Raw genomic sequence first — 21,326 nt, forward strand, 5'->3', positions numbered from 1 at the left:
GTATTGCAATTGCAATATAACTCCGACTGCATTCTTCATATGGGACTAAAATAAAAGAAGCTGAACAAGGCTATATTCAGGTGGAAGATGAATTAAGGTGTGAACTAAGCTCTCCTCTGAGACCTAAGTCTCAGACAGGCCGGAGCCGGGAAGAGAGAATCGAAAGAGACAGGATGCACTTTAGGGGACAGTCGACCATTTCTGTCGGACGGACGGGCGGCAAACCTGTCCCTAATGGCAGTCAGAAATGTTTACCTTCCTTTCTGCCTTCCAGTCCCCAATGTCTGCCAATGTTCCCACTTCTTGTCTTTTTTTTTTCAAGATTTGAGGTCATTAGATTTAATCTCCTGAAAATGACTTCAAGAGTCTCGACACACTATCAAGTTTCTGACACTCAGAATGTTCGGCATTCTCCGTCTATTTTAATCTTAGATGCACTGATGATAATCCATTCATGGTTTTCTATCATGAACGACAAGGGAGGTTTGCTCTGATTCAAAAGTGTTTTTCAGATCTATTTCATATTTTGTTATTTTCTCTCAAAAGCAAAGAGCAAAATCGTGAGGGAGCTTAATTAGTGTCCATATGGGTGGCAGTCAGATCTTCATAAAATGAACTGAGTTTTCAGTTCATTTCTTCTTCTCTTTTTTCCACCAAGAACAACAAGATGATTATGGTTATATCTTTTTATTTTTTATTTTCAATGGGGGCAAACCCTTTTTTGACAGACAGTGTCTTTGACAGCTGAACATCGCTGCAGCCAAAAATCTTCCCTCTTGGGGGTGATTATGGTAACAACAATGAAACAAAGTCTTATAATCCCAGCATGGGAACCCTGCCTAAAAATAACTCCCTTTTGAGGCTGCCATCACAGGCTCCGCTAAGAAATGATCTCTTGAAAAAGGGCAGCCCGCCTCGGACCTCAGAGCTCACCCCGCTCGTGCTGCTTGCACTGCGCCCTCGACTGCTCCAGCTGCGACGTCAGCTCGGCTATCTTGGCATCCATGGCCTTCAGTTCCGTCTCGTCAACGCTGGGGAACTGGCTCTGTGGGGGCATTGTTGAGAGGGAGTGGAATGAAGAGGTGTGATCAGATTATTGATTGATTGATTGATTGATTGATTGATTGATTGATTGATTGATTGATTGATTGATTGAATGATTGATCAATTGATAGATTTTTGCATCGATGAAAATATGCTTCATTAAAAATTCTGAAGAGCAAATTTCTTATCTTTACTGCTTTTCATTAGATTTTGCATTATGTTCATACTTCTCAAAAAAAAGGTACAGTGATCAATACTACAATACTACAGAACACACAAAACTGCAAATACTTTCATTTGAATCATGTGCAATGAGACATCTTCTTAAGCCCGCCGCACACTACACGATTTTGCCCCGATTCACTGGTCTTAAGACCTTAAGACTAGAAGTGTGACGTCACAGTCTTGCCAGTTTCCAGTCGTACGACTGGGTCTTAGCGCCAGTCGTAGAGATTTGACATGTTGAATTTCTACGACTGGTCGTAGGCTTTCAGCCATTCACAATGCAGTAAAATGCAAGCGCACGCAGTGCGCACTACGCGCGCTTTACAGTCGGGTCGTATAGTGTGCGGTGTCCGGTCGTACGACTGGTCTTAAGACCCAGCTTGGCTTAAGACTTTAAGACCAGTCTGATTGTGTAGTGTGCGGTGGCCTTTAAAGGAAATGACATCATAATTGAGGAACAGAAATGAAGTGTGCACAGAAATTACTCCCTTTATGAACGTCTCTGCATCTTGAGTTTGAAATACACAGAATGGATGATGACAAGCATACATACTTCATCAAATTTCCTCAAAACAACACATCTAAACATTTTAATTCGATCTAATGAATATTTTGATGAGATAAAAATAATCCCCTTAGTCTACTTCACAATAACGGTTGGCAATTTGACAGTCAAATGGCTTGATATTCTTTTGAGACGAGTGCTCAAGTTCAGAGGGTTCTGCAATTACCTTAATTTCATTACACAACAAAACGAAAAGAAGACAACCATATTAGAAAAGAACACATTATGGCACACTCGCTGTCAAGTACATCTCCCACTATTGACACATACTACACCATATAAATTACGCATCTCTTTGATCCTGTCAGTTATCATACGGTGTGTAGATTGAATCAGAATTGAATTGATTTGAATTGAATTGCATTGAATTGAATACATTCCTAAGATGCGTTAAATCCGGGTAAGCAATGAGTAAACAACAACAACAAGTACAGACAGAACAATATTTGGTGATCTTGCTGCATGCAAACAAAAGATCAAACAAAACATGATTAAGTATTCCAGCTCAACAACACAGCTGCACAAGGAACACAACAAAATAATACTAGAAATGTCGCTACAGCGACTGGTTATACCCCCGCCAAACAACATTTCATAAGCTTTGGTCAAAACAACATTTCATAAGCTTTGGTCAAAAAACTGAGGAAGTAGTTAAATCCGCAAGATCTTTCCTTGATCTTCTGCCATTAATATGCCGTTACCATGGCAACGTACTTTCGGGTACTGTCGAAAAATGCGTCTTGCACATCTACAACCAAAGGCACACATCTGTACCAAGTTTCATGGAAATTGGGCAAAAACTGAGGAAGTACAGGTAGTTTGCAACACAAAATTTTCCATCGTTTTGGCTCATAATATGTGAGCTGTTACCATGGCAACATACTTTTTGTCACTGTCAAGAAATGTGTCATGCTGACCTATATCCTAAGACAAACATTCAATATGAATTCCATGAGAATTGGAAGAACACTGATGAAGCAGTTTTGCCATGAAGCATTTTGCCCTATATTTTACCAATAACATGCCGTTACCATGGCAACGCACTTTTTGCCACTGCGGAAATATGTGTCTTGCACATTAACATATTCAGATGAGCATCTGTACCTAATTTCATAAAAATTGATCAAAAACTGTGGGAGGAGTTCGCGACGCAAGATTTGTACCCATTTTTGCCCATAATATGCCGTTACCATGGCAACGTACTTTTGGATACTGTCAAAAAATATGTCTTGCACATCTACAACCCAAGGCACACATCTGTGCCAAGTTTTATGGGAATCGGTTGAAAACTGAGGAAGTAGTTCGCGACGCAAGATTTGCAACGGACCGACCGCCCGCCCGCCCGCCCGCCCGCCCGACCGCCCGACCGCCCGACCGCGCGACCGCCCGACCGCCTGACCGTCCGCTGATTCCTATATACCCCCTTCAAACTTCGTTTGGCGGGGGTATAAAAACAAAATCACATGAGGTCAATATGGTATTACCACACTGGGTTGCTTGGCACCCTCGTATCCCCCCCCCCCAAAAAAAAAGATAGTATAAAAAGTTGGATGACAACTTCTCTCATTGCAGTTCCAAAAACAGGCTCAACCATTTGACGTAGTTTGCACCCCTCGATGGTCTATCAACCAACCTCTTGCCATCAATTCTTTCTCTTGAACATCATCAGTAATCGTCGGGGCTATTTATATGATTACTCATCCACAGGCTTTTCTTCTTCCCTCCTCCCCCCCCCCCCCCCCCCCCCCACTGATTTGATTATGGGCATTACCTGTGGCTAAGAATAACAGCTGACAGCTCTCAACTCATTAAGCTCCTGTATTACAGTGCATTACACAGACATATGGTATATGATTGTTCATTCTTTTAGATCATATTTTGCTTTCTTTTTCGTTCACAGAAAGGCCTTTTTAAAAATGCAAGTTTTCCTTCCCTGACCAACTATAGATGGGCTTTTCACAATGTGTAGAGCAATGCAGAAGTCAGAAGTGTGTGTTGTACACTATTTGGTAAAATGCACATCTAACAGGCCATTACTGCTGCAAACTTGTAGTGATTGGTCGTTTCACTGAAATGCCAGTGAATTGTCCCTGACCAGCAAAACTACAAACATATTAAAAATCAAAATTTACTAATCTTAACCAAAAAATACTTCAAAGTACATAGCACGGTAGAAGTAAAATATATCATAGATCTACCCAGGATTTTTTTTTCTTCATTTAGAAAAATTTGTTATGTGGTATTTGAATTTGACTGCCAAAGTTCTCTATTTGGAACAATGGAAGGAATGTTCTTGTTGAAATATCACATAGACAAATTTCACTTCTTCATTCATGAGAATAGAACTGTAGTGTCTTACAATGTTTCTAAACCTTAATATAAACAAAAAATCTCAATGAGTATATTCAACTATGCATTATGAAGTACTTCAGTAACTACTGTATAATGGGTCTCAATTCACATAAGGAGGAAGCAACATTAGTCCATCAAAAGTGATGAAGTATCACTGTGTGAACAAAAGTCAGGAAGGTTATATTAATACCACCAGAACAGACCAGATAAAATTGCAATTGTAGGTATCTGATTCTACTTACACAAATTGATTTTTAATGAAAGAGATTGTACATTTTTCTGTCTCCTACAATCCTACCTAGGGATTGTGCTGGGATGAAGTCTGTTTTATAACCCGTTGAGGACGGACTGATTTTGCTACAACACACATTTCCCATAGACACTTGCCCGAGTATACTCGGGACTCATCCTCAACGGGTTAAAGGACCTGTTTACCTTTGGGAGCAGTGATTTAAAAGATATTCAAGATATTACATTTGATGCATATGTGTAGGTCTGTTGTATCACAAAACACCCTACAGTATAAAAATGTTGCAATAAAACCTAAAATAAAAGGAGATATCAGTATTTTTCCCAATAAACCATCACTGTAGATGGTTTAGTCTAGAAACATTTTTATTACAACTTTTGTTCACATTTTGTGTATTCAACATTAATTAACATCGATTATACGGATTCAAGTTTTTACAGTGGTTGTTTCTAGCCCTGACATTTTAGAACTTTTTAAAGCAATAATGCTGGGATTTTGTTTCATCTGCAAATGGAAAATTATGCCTTTAACTGCTAATCAACGAATTAAAATGAGTTCATGACACTGGCAGGGAGAAATGAACATGTACCACCCTATCTTGTTACCGATGCGGTTACCATGTCTCGTGGTACGCTTAAATGTCTCAGACGCAAGGATGTACAGCTTACACGAAATCCTTCAAAGTATGGTGTTCTCCTGATATAAAATTACCTCATCTTGTCACGTCCATTTCATCATGGGGTTTGGAGAATGGGGTTGGGAAGGGGTTTTGGGAATTGGGGTTAGGGGAGGTGGCAGGTTGGGATAAAATAGGAAGGATTCTGGGAGAAGCACAGTATGCAGATTGATAATACATCCTGTAATGCTTTGTGCTTACTCTTTGTGTAAATACAGTTCCCTTTTGCAAACTCTTTAAAGCTGCACCATTTTATTTCACATCTTTATGAAATATGTCACTTGAACAGCCACCGTTTGATTCTGTATATATTTACAAAAAAAAACAAAAATCCAAAAATATGTACATTGCATTCTTCTATTTTCTCTGCTGAGAACTTCAGACAGCTTTCCACCTATTTGAGATATCGAATGAAATCCATCAAGTAAATACTCACGCAAAGTTTTCACAAATATTACTCTCCAAAGATCTTGAGAATAAAAACATACAAACTCTCTAAGTTCTTTAGATTGAGATCAGTGCACGGACCAATCCAAAATCTAAATAATTTAGAAGTCAATCTTTTTCTCAATTTAATTTTGGATTGGTTCCTCACCACAATCTCATAGATTGATTTCCAATCTCAAGAATTCACAGAGAATGATTTAGAAGATAGTGAAATGAATTATGCATGAAAATATCCAGCTGACTCATCCATGTAATGCACTGAGATTGGCCAAGCACAAAAGACTTACCGGTAATTGCACCAAAATATCCACTTCTTAAAGTATAACATGTCTATTTGATACCCACAAACGCTCTGAGAATGAGGGTTACCACTCATAAAGTGATCTTGTCTGATCAAGTCTTGATCTTTGAGGCTTGATAGCTCTTTTTGAGAAGAAGTCGACCGTCTTTAAGGATCAATGCACTTGCAGTCGTAGAGCCAAGGTTGAAATCAGGAGCGGGGATGGATTGAGATTAAGGTCAGTGTCACCTCCAATGAGGTCAATCCATCTTTTATCCATTCTGTGCTGTCTCATAGAAAATTAGTTCATGCTTTTAACCCATTGAGGACGAGTCCCAAGTATACTCAGGCAAGCATCTATGGGCAATGTGTGTTGTAGCAAAATCAAACCGTCCTCAATGAGTTGATAAACTGCAAAGATTTCCCTCTGCTTGGTGCTACATATAAACCCGATCTAAAATTGAAGATCTGTCAGGATGTCCTTCTTCCAGTACAGAATTTTACACCTTTCCGTACTTACTCCAATTTCTGTTCCTGTTCAGCGAATCAACTTCGCCAATGCAGAAGGCAAGAGAAGAGGACATAACTTAAAATACAATCATGATGAAAAGGTAGAGATTCCAAAGGCTAAAAAGTGTCCATGACCCCATACTCAATTTGATTGAAAGTTTCCTCGATTGCAGCAAATCAGCAAGTCATGATAGATATCACTGCACTCCCTCACTCCCTCTATGATGGGTCTTGAAGTCTACCTGTCTAGGATGTTCTCTTTGTGAGTCGGCTCCTGGACTGTGAAATGTTTTTCATTCCACTCCTTTTATTTCTTCAGGAATTCCACTACCCAAATCTAACTGTATTATTTACTGGCTAACAAAACCTACAAGTGCACCTTTCATTTATCAAGTCGCAAACAAATTATGTAGATCATAAGCATTTAAAGCGAGAATATAAAGGTACATTGTGAGCTGGAAATCTGTACTGACCTGATCAGCGACATAAACTTTCTGTTTCCCATACACCTTCTCAGTGATCTTCCCATCCTTGGCGAGCTCCTCCAGACAACGTACAATGGACTGTAGAGAGAGACAGACATAGAATATATATATTGGGCTACTGTATGCCATACAGTATATTTCGCAGGGTTTTTAATTTCATGAATTTTGCGAGTCCGGTGCTGTTCACAAATTCTATAACATGCAAAAACATAAACTCTCATCCTGACATGGATGTGATGTGCATGCATACATTATACATTTGTTCGTTCAATGCTGTATTTTATGATCACGACTTTAACCACTCCCGAAATTGTCAGCAAGTCCCAATTTGAAAACAAAAAATATGCTCACTAAATATATGGCATAAAAAAAGAGTACTCCTTACACCTGAGGTGGAATACCATTTATAGTGGTACTTTTACATGTACATGATTTGCTGTAGAAAGTTTGAATTTCATTGGCACTCCAATGATTACCTCATACCTTGGCTTAAAAAAACAATAGTTTTTTAGCCACTTCATACTTTATGATATTGTCTTTTTACAAACTACTCAAACTATGCCAGTACATCACTGATTGATTATTTGATTTTAAAGTGGAAAGTGACATTCACAAAGAATACTATTAACATTCTAATTTGTCTCGATTATTATAGGGGTCCACTTAAAGATCATTTACCCTGTCCGAACTGTAATACAACGAATTTGTTACAGTGAAGTTTTGGCAAGCCAGAATCAAAATCACAGGAATTCCAGGCAAATCTGGATGGGACAATAAGTTATCAATAAATCATATGAACATTTTGCTGCAATTATAATTCCTGAGGGAAGTTTTCATTTGTATTAACATTTTGCTGTATACATAATCAATGATTCTTGAAGTGGAGAATCTAACCATGATGAAATAAGGAAGGAAATGTGGAGGTGTGATGTTTTCACAGCAAAAACAAAGACAGCAAAAGACAAAATAAAACAAAAAGACATAGTACACATAAGGTCTTTGTGCATCAAGCCATTTATTCATCAATTAATCTGTTTTTTTTTTCTTTAAAAAAAAAAATACAATCTCCATACAATACATCACTGAATTACCTTGCAGCAAATTTGTTTTCAAAGAAGATTCAAATGAGCTGCAGTTGTCCACAGATGCGCCGTTTGCACTGTAACTCTACTCAACACTGATTATTGCAGGAAAAGGGTGCATGGAAATACGAATATGTGTTTGCCTAATTAGATTTGTGCTGACAAACATATGAGCCCAATTTGTCAACCATAAATCATCCAAAACAAGGGGAGGGAGAGTCGAAAAATAATCATAGCCACAAGACAGTCTGCACAAGAGAGTCCATTGCATGGTCAGTCAGGAGGTTCCCGTTTAAAAACGGGAGAAACACGAAAAAGTAAAGAGTTCACTATGACAAAAGATGAGCACTAGTCAAAGATAATCACATTCAAAAATTTGCCAAAACTTGATCCAAATATTTTGATAATCAAGTCATTTTGAATAAATGTAAGTGATAAACAACTCTAGAGACAGTTATTGCAATGCTATACACTGGCATTGGTCCAACAGTCCCTGACCAGTAAAAATCACTGTCGGACCAGTAACTTTTTCAGAAATGGACCAGTAAAACATGGAAAAACTGGGTACCTACTGGTCCGACAGACAAGTTGGACCAGTCGAAAACATGGGTTAGTGCACAGCCCTGGTTACTGGATTTCTACAATATACTATCCATACATTTGATATAATCCTAAAACTTGGATGGTGTCAGCCAAATTGACAAAGTCAGATGTTACAGCCAAACGTCTACGCTTTTAGCCGAGGGCTTTAAACAACCTTATCAATATCAATTTCTAGCCTAAATATCATTTTCACAGGCCAATTCTTTCTTGTTGGGACTCCGGATCTCCTTTCGTCAGAAATTGTTCAACCATTCGTACACCTAGAGGGATGGTCTCCTTGGCAGAGGAAAGAGCGACCGTGGCATCGGTGGAATTTCACGCAGGGAATTGCGATCGTTTGCCGAGCGGGTAATCTTTTGTCTTTGGCACAGGAAATGAAACTAAGCCATCCACTTTTCTCAGCTAATCGTCCCCAGACTGCAGTCAAGCTAAAATGCCTCTTTGGATATTTGCCCTAGACAGCTAGGCACACCACTGTAAGGCAACCAGTGCACAGAACAGAATTTCCAAATTTTGCCTCTCATCTGCATAAAAGATGTTTTTCCATTCGGAAGTCAAACTCACCTCAGGCACGGAAATAGAAGAAAAAAATTAGCGAACCCTGAAGATACACTAATGTGTTCTACTACTGTTGCTGCTTTTACTCAATCCACATTTCTCTTTGGGTTTTGGTTTCCTTTAAATATATCAGGTACTTGAAAATCAACATAGAATTTTTCCTTCCCCTAATCAATCAAACAAACTCTCTCCAAGCAGCAATTTTGACATTTGGTGTCAACAAAACATGAATACAAATGTTACAATCAAAACACTGACCAAGTGCAGAAATGCACAACTTGTATAAAAAAAGTGAAAGGCACAAAATATATCCCACAATTCCTGTTTGCAAAAAAAAAGGGGGGGTCAACAATTAGTCACTATGACTCTCCCTCTATTTCTTCCTGTTTGACTTTATTCTGGAGTCTGATATCTGCCCTTGTGATCTGGTATTTAGACAATGTTTCAACAAAAGAAATATACTCACTGGTCCAGACTAAAAGAACAGGTGTTTTGAATGCCTTTGTAACTTTAGAACAGGTGTTTGGAATGCCTGCCAGAGCAGCTGCACACTTTAAAGTGCATTTTTTGAAGTAATACGAAGGAAACAAGGAATGAATAGCCCATCATAACTCCACCAACCTAAATTGCTGTTTCATGACAGGGTAGTGTGTGTGTACTTTCATGGTGATTACAAATAAACAAGAGTGAAAGATAAAATGGGCAAAAGAGTTGAGGGAGGGGAAGTGGGAGGGAGAATGGGAGTAAAGGAGAGGGGTAAAAAATTATTATTCCCTAATCTTGGCAAAGGTTGACTTTTTCTTCCCTATAAGTAACACAGGGCATCACCATCACAAACTCTTTTTTTGGACCAAAACACAAGACAAGTTCACAAACATTGTTAAGCAAGTCAACAAATAGAAAAAGATCAAAGGGCTTGTAAGGCTATAATATAACAACGAAGTGTTCTCCTTTTACAAAGGTATCATTCAATATGAGATGCATATGCTGCCAATTCATTACAAAAACTAACCAAAGCCCACAAAAGCTTTCTTGACAAAGCACCAATAGGCCAGAGTCAAGATAGATTAGCATCCACAGATACACCCTTCACAGACTTTGTGTGCATCAAGTACCCTTAAATACATACTTGCCAAAAAAATGTATTCTCTCTTATATATGCAGATATCACATTATAAAATTACAGTATTTTGCAAGCTCTAGTTTACTATCATAAAAATGAGCAATACGAACCCTCACTGATCAACTCTTACCAATGTCCATCCAGTCTTAAAAGAACCGCACCATCATTCTTTTTTTTTTTTTTTTTTTTTTTTTTTTGGTGAAAATACTACCACAATGCATGGTATCTGTTTTATGATATTAATTTTTCATCTCCTAGGTAGTCGGATGATCAGTATGCATGTATATGTACATATGTACATTGAACTGCATCAGCAATTCATATCTTTGTTAGATAGCACAGAAGATGACCCCTACATGAAGCTGAATCATCTCCACATTCTACTGGTACTTGAGCATGGGCACACATCAATACCTATCTTTCTCAGCTCTCTTTCTCTCTCAATTTCACTCCATTAATCCCCTGCAATATTACCTGTCTTTAAGTTCTCCAACGTCTGGAGACTTTATCTCTTCAGGACTAATTGTAAACCTTACGATTTCAGTGTCTGTATTAGTGAAATTCTACACTGTTGAGCTGATGGACCGTATACGTAAATAGGCCCCTGAGAGTTGGGGATGCTGAGGATGCTGTAGCACCCCTGACTGTTTGGAGTAGGGGTGCATCACACCCCTAAAAAATAATTAAAGAAAAAAGTTGAGGGCGCAGAATCATTACAGAAATAGGATTTAGAGATGCTAGATTTTGTCTGGGTGAAAGAAAAACCTCTGGTGTATTTTTTTACTACAAAAACAGACAAATCAGTCATAAACAATTTTATGTAAATACACAATTGTAGCTGCATATAACAGTATTTTAATGTAGATTTACATGTTTTTCTTACACGTAATATATTTGGAAGAAACACTGCATGCACTTGCATACATCTCAGCATGCAAACTGTGACAAAAGGCTTTGTTACTTTTCAATGTCATACTTGTACCTTACCAAAGGCTTTACCAAACAGAAGTTGTAACTACCTATACATGTACATGATTTATACCTTGCAGGAGGTACTTTACATTTTAGTCATCATGGCCAAAAAGGAAGAATTACAAGTAAAAAATAACTTGGTTAGGGGGACACTCCCCCTTCATTAGTTCTTCTCATTTGGCCATGAAGAGTCTTTAAAGGTAAAATCAATTCCCATAGAAGAGCACTCAAGGAGGAAGTATTTTATTTGAGCCATACCTAACATGCCTCTCTCTTGGCCAACAATTAAAGAATGCTGGGAACTATTCACTTTATATTGATGAAATGTATGACTTCCTTTGGCACCATGCCCACCCACCATCAAGCTGTCTAGCGAGGTTTTGTGGGGATATTGAGATGACTGAATGGCTTTTCCCTCCATCCCCCTTCCAGGAATCACTCCATGTATACACACAATTCACTGCGATAGTTCCAAATATCTCAAAAGTTTTTGCTTTCTCTTTAAATTCTTCCCTCAAAAATTTGAATCACTGAAATGGGCATTTTGGGAAATGTGAAGAAAACATTTCATATCAGGTGATTAAAACCTATAAATTAACATAAAAATTAATAGGAAAAAATGGCTATGGTGATTGGCAAATGATAACCATCTTGTAACAATTTTTATGATTATACCTGGAACTAAAGATGGATTGTAAAAATGTAGACAAAAACAGGTACATATTAGTATTTTCTCTTGACCTTTGACCCCACAGCCAAAATCTTTCCCTACAAAATCATTGTACAGTATATAAGTTTAATCAAGTGTCTGCATAAAGTCATTTTCAATGTATGCCTCTGCTTGAGAAAATGGTGTAACTTTAAGCAGTAGGCCTACAATTCTTGCATGTTAACCTGACCTTTGACTCTTGACCTTTCACCTCATGACCCAAAATTGTCAGGCAGTACATGTATACATGTATGTAGGCCCTACTAAATTTTATGAAGATATACGTAGAGCAATTTCAGAGATACGGACAAAAAAGTGAAATTTTAGCATTTTCACTTTAAATACTTTGACCTTTGACCCCATAGCCTATACCTTTATCTAGAGAATATTAATATGTTAAAATACATATACACACTAAGTTTCATGAAAATAACTTCCAGGCATTGTACAGATACATGGCAAAATGGTGAAATTTTAGTATTTGACCTTGACCTATGATCTATGACCTTCAGCCTGTGCACCCAAAAGTTGATCTCAAGGCACAGTTTCATCCACTCATGCATTGTACATTTACCAAGTTTCATTTGGAGACCTCAAATGGTGTAACTTGAGTTAGGCTGTTCACAAAATCAATTACTGATGGATTGGATGGAAGAAATGGAACCCATAAAATGTAATTCCTCCGGCAACACTTTGGGTGAAAGCATAGAAATACATTAAACATGAACCTGTTTACTTTTCTGAAGGAGCTAAAGGCACAAAATCAAGGTTTGACATAAATAGATAGCAGTGTAGTCTACACTTTCCTTCAAAATGTTTTACTAGTGAACCCTCAATTTTCTTTTTCAAAAACAAAGACAGCTCTAGGTCTGATAAAAATCGGAGTGAACAGTAAATTGGCTTATACACTACACTGTGAAAATTATGACAACTAAAATCCCTCAAAGCAGCTAAGAAAACAGTAACAAGGGCCACACATGGGGTGTTGCTCTTGGGCCAGTAGCTTACAAGAGTTGTAAAGTTGACTGTAACAGCTCTAGTTATTAGCTTAAAGGGGCATTATAGTCCCGGTAGTGTAGAGGGCGTTGTTGATGATACTGCCGATCACCATTAGTACTGATACGAAGATTACCGAAGTTGAGCTGTCATCAAGAGTAAAGTGCGTAGGTGTTGCTGAGTAACGTTGCCTTTGTTGTCTTCTCTGCGCATCGCGTAGTCTGTAGTAATGCCAGGGTGCGTGCATATGTGCTTGTTATTATGACATCACAAAAGAAGTTTGCTAAAGCTGTCATCCCCCTCAGCCGAATCATGAGCCGAACTGTGATCGGACCACTGACTACAGTGGATCGGACTTCTTCGGACTCGGGGAAGTGGGCCAAAGCGTAAGCGCTGAAGAGGAGTCGATAGCGTAGGTCTCTATAGGAAACTTGTGCCGTGCGCCCGCGTACGCATTTGACTAAAACACCGGGACCATGCACCTTTAAAGATTACAAAAGACTTTAGGTTAAAGTTAGCACTTCTTTCCAAGAACCCCATTTAGTGCCTTTCTAATGAGGCTAAGATACCTTTTTCACCCCCTTTCTTCCTATTGTTTATCAATCTACTGAGTATATTTTTAATAGAAACTAGCACAGCACCTGTTACTGGCAAGGTTGTTCTACCACCCTGAGGACCCCCTTTCATCCAAGGGTGATACCTTGAGAGACGGAGCTGAAGCTTGCAGCCACAAAATGACACCAATGCCAGAGGAGGCACCCAGGGCACAGAATGGCAACAAAGTATAAAAAGAGAAAGGGAAGACAGAAAGTGAGAGATGGGGGACCTTTTTTAACTCCCCCCCCCCCCCCCCCCCCCCCAAAAAAAAGGAGAATTTTGTGGCTTTGGTAGAGGAGCTAAGTTGGACTTATCTATCAAAATATCTATTGGCAAGAAGTTTGGATAAATGCATCTAATCAAATATCATGGAAACTGTGTGCCATGATTACTGGTTTTGTACCCCAAAAGTGGCAATAGACAGTTGCGCTGAAGACCTTTTTTTTTTTTCCTTGTAAGCTGCATGATCAAACCGGGAAGTGGCAGCAGAAGTTACGCTGAAGGCTCTTTTTGAAAACGGGAAGTGGCCGCCAGAAATATAAACTGGGCCCCCTCCCCCCACTTTTGATGGTGACAGCCATGGAGGAGCCCAGTCAATTCAGTATAGACATAACAAAGAGAATATGAACACATACTTTATGTGCCATATTTTGGGGCATAGCATCTTGCAACTTGAGACTTTCACATTATATACAGACAATTTCATGGGTGGTTAATTTGGTGAGCAAGAAGCCAGTGATGGAATGCTAAGCTTTATCATATTTCAAAAAGCAGAGTCAGCGATCTCTCCTCATGGACATAATAATACACTGCATGTTCTGGAAGTCAGCATTTTGCCAGGTTATTGATTTTGCAGATCTCAGTGCACTGAAAAATTAGTGATCCATAAAACATATATGGCATATTTAGAAGTTTTTGCACTACATCTGGCTTTTTTGGATATCCTCTTTAAAAACACACATACTGGAAGAAATTGAATCATGGTCAGGAAAATGTCATTATCAACCGTTCAAAAGATTATCTTTCTTTCTTTTTTTTTAAATCCAGCACACCTGTATTTTAATTCGTCATGTGACTGTAGTCAGTGATGAGTGTCAATAACAATACGAGCAATGATATAAATTCTTAAATTACAATTGGAGCACACATTCTGTCTCTTTCAGAGAGTCCTATCCAGTGCCACTTCAGCATCCTGCTCAATTCACGATGCATTTCACACTCCGCAGCTCCCTGTTAATGTGGCTGACACAGGCACTTCCTAATCAAGTAAACATCATTTGGTCGAGTTTGGGAGGTGGCAATCACTTCACAGGTACACTGTGCCAACAATTATTCCTGCCATCAGCCCTGTAATGGGTGTTACTTTATCCCCATTAGAGTTATCCCTGTCAAGGACAGTCACATCAGTGATCCAGCTCTCAAAAAGCCACGCCAACCTCCTATCTACACTGCTATAAAGTCAAGGCAGATTGGACTCACTCCTAATACTATTCTTTCCTTCCAAATTGGTAGGTAATCAACAAAGCAACATAATGTAGAGCCATCAGCAGTCATATTGTTTCCACATAATTTGACTATGATTGTGAGCCCACAAAGATATTACCCTTGAACCTATGTGAAACGTAACTATTGTCTATCTAAAGCCAGACATGCCAATAATCTCATCACTTAAAAGACAATGATTGACAATGAGTTCATTATCCTGTAAGTCCGGACCTCTAAATCTTTTTCAACCGGAGGCCCACATTGGCTCCAACAAATGTACATGTTATACAGGGCCCAGAGTTCAAGCTCAAATGTGAATCTCTCCATATTTCATTTTTGGCGGTCACAAGAGCTTTGCTGCCCACCAGTTGAGAAGCACTGCTCTTTGAAGTGAAACTGATGGAAAGGAAGGAGCTCAGTACAACCACAACAAATGAGCTAACAGACAGAAAAACAAACAAACAAACAAACAAACAAACATCAACACCAGAAGCTGCATCCTGCAAAGTTATGAGCTGAGCTGAGCTGAGCTGGGCTGAATGATGGCAAAGGGTTGCCATGGCAGTGTTCATGGCACTGCTGAGTAATTGGTTACTTCCCCTTTTGGTAATCGCATCAGCATTGTTTGGTGTGACTAGCTTCAGGTGACGCACACAAACTGTCTTTGCTTGAAAATACTATTTGGAGCCCGAGAGGTAATGCCTTAAGGAGCCACTAAAAAAGAGGCCTTTGTTTCGAGCTTCTAACCTCAAAACAAAATTACTACATCATCACAAAATTTATGGTTTTGTTTGTTTATTTTGGGGTACTATTCATATGTGCCATTTTTTAAACCTTATTTATTCGTTCTCTACTCATTGGAAGGATTGCCCTTTAAGCCAAAGTTACAGCTGTAGGACTGATTTTCAAAGGGGTCCTTGCCGTAAATTAAAAACAATCAAACATTTACTGTACATTTGCATATAATGCATTCTTACCATGTGCAATGTACCACTGCATATGCATACATGCAATATAAAGCAGGATACTCACAATTTTCAAAATGATAAAAAAAAAAAAAAAATTATAGCTTTAACTTTAACTTTAGCTCATAACAGGCCATCACATCATTTAAAGATAATAAAAAGTTTTGGTACCTCAAAAGTTTCCCTGAATTTTCTTGTCTTGGTTTGTGTTTCACGTTAAAGTACGTTGTCTGTGAGAATCACTCGCCCCAAAGTGCTCTGTCTTAGTTATCATGCAATAATGGTTTCGTACCAGAGCCGTCGCCGTACGGCATTGATAAATATTGTACGAAACCACTGACTGCGACCAGCAGCGTGCAGCCCATTGTACGCATAGCTAACTGCGACCAGCAGCCCCATACGCATAGCGTAATGGGGCTTCGCATTGTAGCATTCAGGATCATGACAGAATTAGTATCGCGGGTAAATGTCAACTTAAAATCCAAAAATTTCTTCGATTTGAAGACTTACCAATTAAGTTGAAGTATTGAAAACAGGCTTCGAACAACGTTTGGTTCTGCCAATAGTCCCTTTCTTTTCGAATTGATGACTGAATGTGACTCGGTCGAGAGGACCTTGGGAGAGCTACATACACTGACTACTACGGCCAGCGCATGCGCACACAAACATCTTATCCATTGATGGATTTGAAATTTGTGCGCATGTGATGTGTTCGTATGCACTGGCTGTAGTATTCAGTGTATGTAGCTCTCCCAAGGTCCTCTCGACCGAGTCACATTCAGTCATCAATTCGAACAGAAAGGGACTATAGGCAGAACCAAACATTGCCCGAAGCCTGTTTTCAATACTTCACCTTAATTGGTAAGTCTTCAAATCAAAGAATTTTTGGGATTTTAAGTTGACATTTATCCTGCGATACTAAATCTGTCATGATCCTGAATGCTACAATGCGAAGCTCGATTACGCTATGCGTATGGGACTGCTGGTCGCTATGCGTATGGGGCTGCTGGTCGCAGTTAATTGCATGATTACTAAGACATGAGAGCACTTTGGGGCGAGTAAGTCTCACAGTGTTAGTTATATGAAAGGTACTTTAACCTGAAACACAAACTAAGACAAGGAAATTCAAGGAAACTTTTGAGGTACCAAAACTTTTTATTATCTTTAACAAGGAAAAGTAATTTCACTTGCCATTATTTGTAATTATGGCCTTAATCTTGATTGTACGATTACTTGAACAGCATTGCTCAATTTCATTATAATAAATCACATCATTTAACAAAGAAAATCCATATCAGAGGAAGTTGTTTGTGATTATGGCCTAAATCTTGATTGTACTTGGAGAGTGAATAATATTAAGATCAAACCAGAAAAAAACAACGGAAGCTGAAAACTTATGATAATACTTAAAACATACCGTTCCAAACATACATTAGATATAATGAAGAAAGAGAGCGACAGAATGGGAAAGAGAGAGAAAGAGAGGGAGAGGGAAAGAGAGAGTGATAAGCAAAAGCTCTAATGACACAAACATACAGCTGGCACGAGGAAAGGGAGAGAGGGGGAGGGGTAGGACTGAAGAAGAAAAGTTTTAGAAACTAATGAGGCCCTCCCATGCAAGGAAGTTGTCAGCCCCCTTCTCAAGGTTGACGAATGAGCGTGCTCGGTTTGTGTCACACTGCAGGGACCAGCACGGAACGCTCCATTCTGGCAGGGGAGCGACAATCACGCCAGTCACAGGGGGGAACTCGAGGCAGATCAAATCAAGAGACTGCGCTCAGCGTACGCCATCAGTTAGCTCTCTTTGGGCGGTCTGCGCCAGAACGGGAAACCGACCTGGACATGCTGGGACGATAAAGCACAGTGGAACTGCTCTCTGGGAATATCATGGATGAAATATTGTGACTTTTTCTCACTCTGTCCTGGGTGACATCTTGCAAACAATCCATACTCGCTGAATATATTTGGATCTGCTATATCAGTTGCCATTTTGTCATGTGAGTTGGAGACACAGGGAAAAAAAAAGATAAGGACTACATATTCGGAGGTGATTCAGCTTAACTGACGAAGTCATACAGCTCGGTTTCACAACACTGAGGTTGGACGTTTCTCTTTATCCGCAGAAACTTTACTAACTATACTCAGCAACAAAAGTACTTTCTACAATTCATACCATCTGCAATAGTGAATCTAAGTGAGTGTACTAAAATGGCAAAACCTGCTTTTTTAGTGGTGGTGTGTCTGGCCGTAGCCTGCAACATTGGATCCTCAACTGGAAGGTTGCAGTGGCGAATGAAACCCTCAGAGATTATAGCGCTCCAGGGAAACCTTGTGATGCTGAACTGCTTTGTGGATGGGCGAAACACCACTAGCCCTGGCGAGCACAAGTTCTGGTGGTACAGACCGGACAGGAATATCATTGTCAGCAAAAACCTTCTGATCACTGCGCACGACCCGGGAAGCGATCGCTACAGTCTGCTGCTGGACAAGTACCGGGGTGTGTACTCACTGGTTATCCGCAACATTTCGCAGAATGACGGAGGCCTCTACCAATGTCTCCTGAAGCAGTCCAGGAATGGCCCACAGGAATATTCAGAGACTGCTAGTCTGACGGTGCTCACTCCTCCATCACAGGGGTATACCCCTTGCACAGTCTACAAGGCATCAAACATCATCCTGTCTCCAAGTGGAAATAGGGCTCTTCAATGTCCTGATGTGGCCAACACTTTCTGGAGTGACAGCACTCACAGTGCTCCACCCAATGAGACAGTGTACCACAGCTGGACGGAAGACAAACATGTCCTTCATGCATTTTTCCTGCAGAACAAGACATCTCTTCTTTCAGAATCCAACGGTGCTGACACTGCCTACTGCGCTGTAAACAGTTCAATGCTGCAGACCTCTCCCAATAGGTGTCGGCTGATTCCTCGTCCCACCTCAACCACTGCTGCCATATTTCCCCCTCTCATTGATATCCCAAGTGGTGCCACCTTGAATTTCACTTGTAGCCATCATGATTCTGCAAAAGCCATTGACTACAGCTGGGACCTGCCCACTGACCTTAATGTTGGGGGAATCAAGTTCATGAAGAATGGTGAGATTGTTGTCTTGGAGAATATGCAAGGGGATTGGGGACACATGCTCAACATAGTGTGCCGTGTCACAACAGAGTGGGGTCTGAAGGCCAATGCAACAGCCACGGTTGCCTTCCTCCACAAGAAAATAAGCACAACTACAGAGGATACCACCACCACCATAATGCAGACAACCACAGAGGTTTATGGTCCTGTTCTCCCAGATGAGACTCAGAAACCACGAGGAGTTTCTGCAGTGTCGCCACCAAATCCAGCCCTGAAGAACATCAGTATCTTGATTGGTCCAGCTTTGGGTGTGATTATCCTCTTTCTCCTAGCCGTCATCTTTGCACTGTGTGTGACCAAGCATCAAACATCATCGAAGCAAAAGATCAAGCTGAGCCCTCAGATAGCGCCCTCGATGGAGCACCACAAAGCAGTGACATTGAGGTCTTCCAACAAGCCTTCGACCAACAGGAACAGCCGTGCGTCTCGCCGTTTCTCGGACTCCTTCACCTACCGCTTCAGCCGAGACTGCGAGTACGAGAACATCGAGGCGTACATGGCCAAGAAGGGCCAGTTTCTGGGAGGGACCAGCTCCTTCCAGGATGACAGCAACCCTCCTCTGGAGGCTAACGTTCGCGTCAAGATCGAGATGCCTTCCACACTGAGCACCAGCATGCCTGCCCTGAATGCCAGCAGAATTACACCCCACAGTGACATGGACAATCCGAGCCATATCTTCAACGGCCAAATCTACAAACCGCTGGCCAATGGCAATCCTTACGCAACCCAGGAGCAGCTTGGCTACCCGTCCTACGTGCATCACGAAATCAAAGAGACAGAACATTATCAACAGCCTGTGACCCACCATGCTGTCATCGACAAGGCCAAAAAAGCGATGAAACCTCCTCATCCTCCTCCTAGGAAGCCCTCATATTAGGAATAAACACACTCTCTTTTTGGATATAATCTCATTTTGCTGATCGAACAATAAGCAAATTCACCAGCTGCCCAAGGCTTCTAAATTGCTCATAATGATTTGTTGGATAATTCCCTCTCCAGCACATTGATATCACTTTGATTATCTAAACATGCTTTTCCCATTTGAATGGCTGATAAATTGAGTTCCCCTGATACGATCTAGTGATATCACTCACTACAAATGGAACACAAAGTGATTACCTGGTTAGGCTGTAGAGTACCAGTTATGTGAAAACTATTGTTACTGCTCACTGTTACTAGAAAAACAAGAATTAATTTCTTGTGTTCTTTATGTGGTATGTGTTTGCTTGTTGCTTGTTATTCTCTTCCCTGTTGTCATGTTGTACATGAATATATTTTTATCTTTTCATGTCTTTCAAGTGCCATGAGCACCGAAAGGTGGACCTGCGCACTATACAAATAGCCACATCATTATTTCTGGTTAATAGGCTGTAATAAGGCATCAGTCTTGTTTTTATGTGGCAAACTGGCAGTACCGCTGACTTGTTGAGGTCACTCAGAAATACTCCGTAAAATGACAGCATGGTTTGAGGTGGTACAGGTGTTTCTGGACTCCTAATTTTCCTCACAGAAAAAAAAAAATGCATGCAGAATTTTACCCTAAAATCTAACTGGTTGATTCACTTCCCCCATGTTCCTGATGGATTAGTGTAAGTATGCTTTGAAATGTCACCACAGCCATGTGTGTGCATGTGTGTGTGTGTGTGTGTGTGTGTGTGTGTGTGTGCATGGTGGGTGGGGTGGTTTGCGCATTTGCCCTATATATAGAGGGATTTGATGTGTTGCACACATGTCTGTGATCTCATGTGGTAAGATTTGCACAAAGTAATTTGAGGCACTGTGACTAACATGCCAGTTCCACTTTGTCATAATGACTGTAATTGTTTGTGCACCGAAGAGTTGTCTTCAGATACTCGGCATTCACATAAAGAAAAACTGAGAAAAAAAATTAAGATGACAAAGTAGGCCAGCTGAGATTTTGACTGAAAAAATACAAAACCGTCAAGTTTAGAAGAGGCATGATCTCTCTATTCTGTTGATGACTATAAGAGCTGTGTTTCTGTCAAAATGTCAGAGGCAGGTGCTCGTACTAGCTTGTACGTCATCACTTCTTGCCAAGGCACCACATAATCTTCCAAGGGCAAAAAGTGTATCACAAGTGCTGGAAGTCTAACTTCTGGAAGGTGCCTATGAAATCTCTTGTTGACGCTAAGGGGAACCAAAATTGAGCACCCCTGATACAAGCACCATCAAAAAAAAAAATAATAATAATGATAATTACACGACACTTGCCAGCCTTTTGATTTTATGCAAAGAGTTGTG

General features: G+C 40.1%; 2 protein-coding genes across 2 annotated transcripts in view; one reads left to right on the forward strand and one right to left on the reverse strand.

Annotated features, from left to right (window-relative positions):
* The window catches only part of LOC139732742 (homologous-pairing protein 2 homolog), a 53,133-nt gene that overhangs the window by 12,874 nt on the left and 18,933 nt on the right, over window positions 1-21,326 (reverse strand). The window contains exons 3-4 of the mRNA XM_071643593.1: window positions 6,823-6,912; window positions 934-1,045 (exon numbers count right to left, since the gene is read on the reverse strand). Of these exons, the coding sequence (XP_071499694.1) occupies window positions 934-1,045; window positions 6,823-6,912 (202 nt within the window). The remainder of the gene's footprint in view (window positions 1-933; window positions 1,046-6,822; window positions 6,913-21,326) is intronic.
* On the forward strand, window positions 18,133-19,941 carry LOC139732725 (uncharacterized). Its single transcript, XM_071643576.1, has one exon. The coding sequence runs from the start codon at window positions 18,133-18,135 to the stop codon at window positions 19,939-19,941; it is 1,809 nt and encodes a 602-aa protein (XP_071499677.1).

This window comes from Diadema antillarum, unplaced genomic scaffold (assembly GCF_040938485.1).
Source record: "Diadema antillarum isolate AM-2024a unplaced genomic scaffold, OU_Dant_1.0 seq00000445_RagTag, whole genome shotgun sequence".
Classification (NCBI taxonomy): Eukaryota; Metazoa; Echinodermata; class Echinoidea; order Diadematoida; family Diadematidae; genus Diadema; species Diadema antillarum.

What these genes read in the sequence shown, in the direction of transcription:
- LOC139732725 (XM_071643576.1), top strand. Translation starts at nt 18,133, where the DNA reads ATGGCAAAACCTGCTTTTTTAGTGGTGGTGTGTCTGGCCGTAGCCTGC.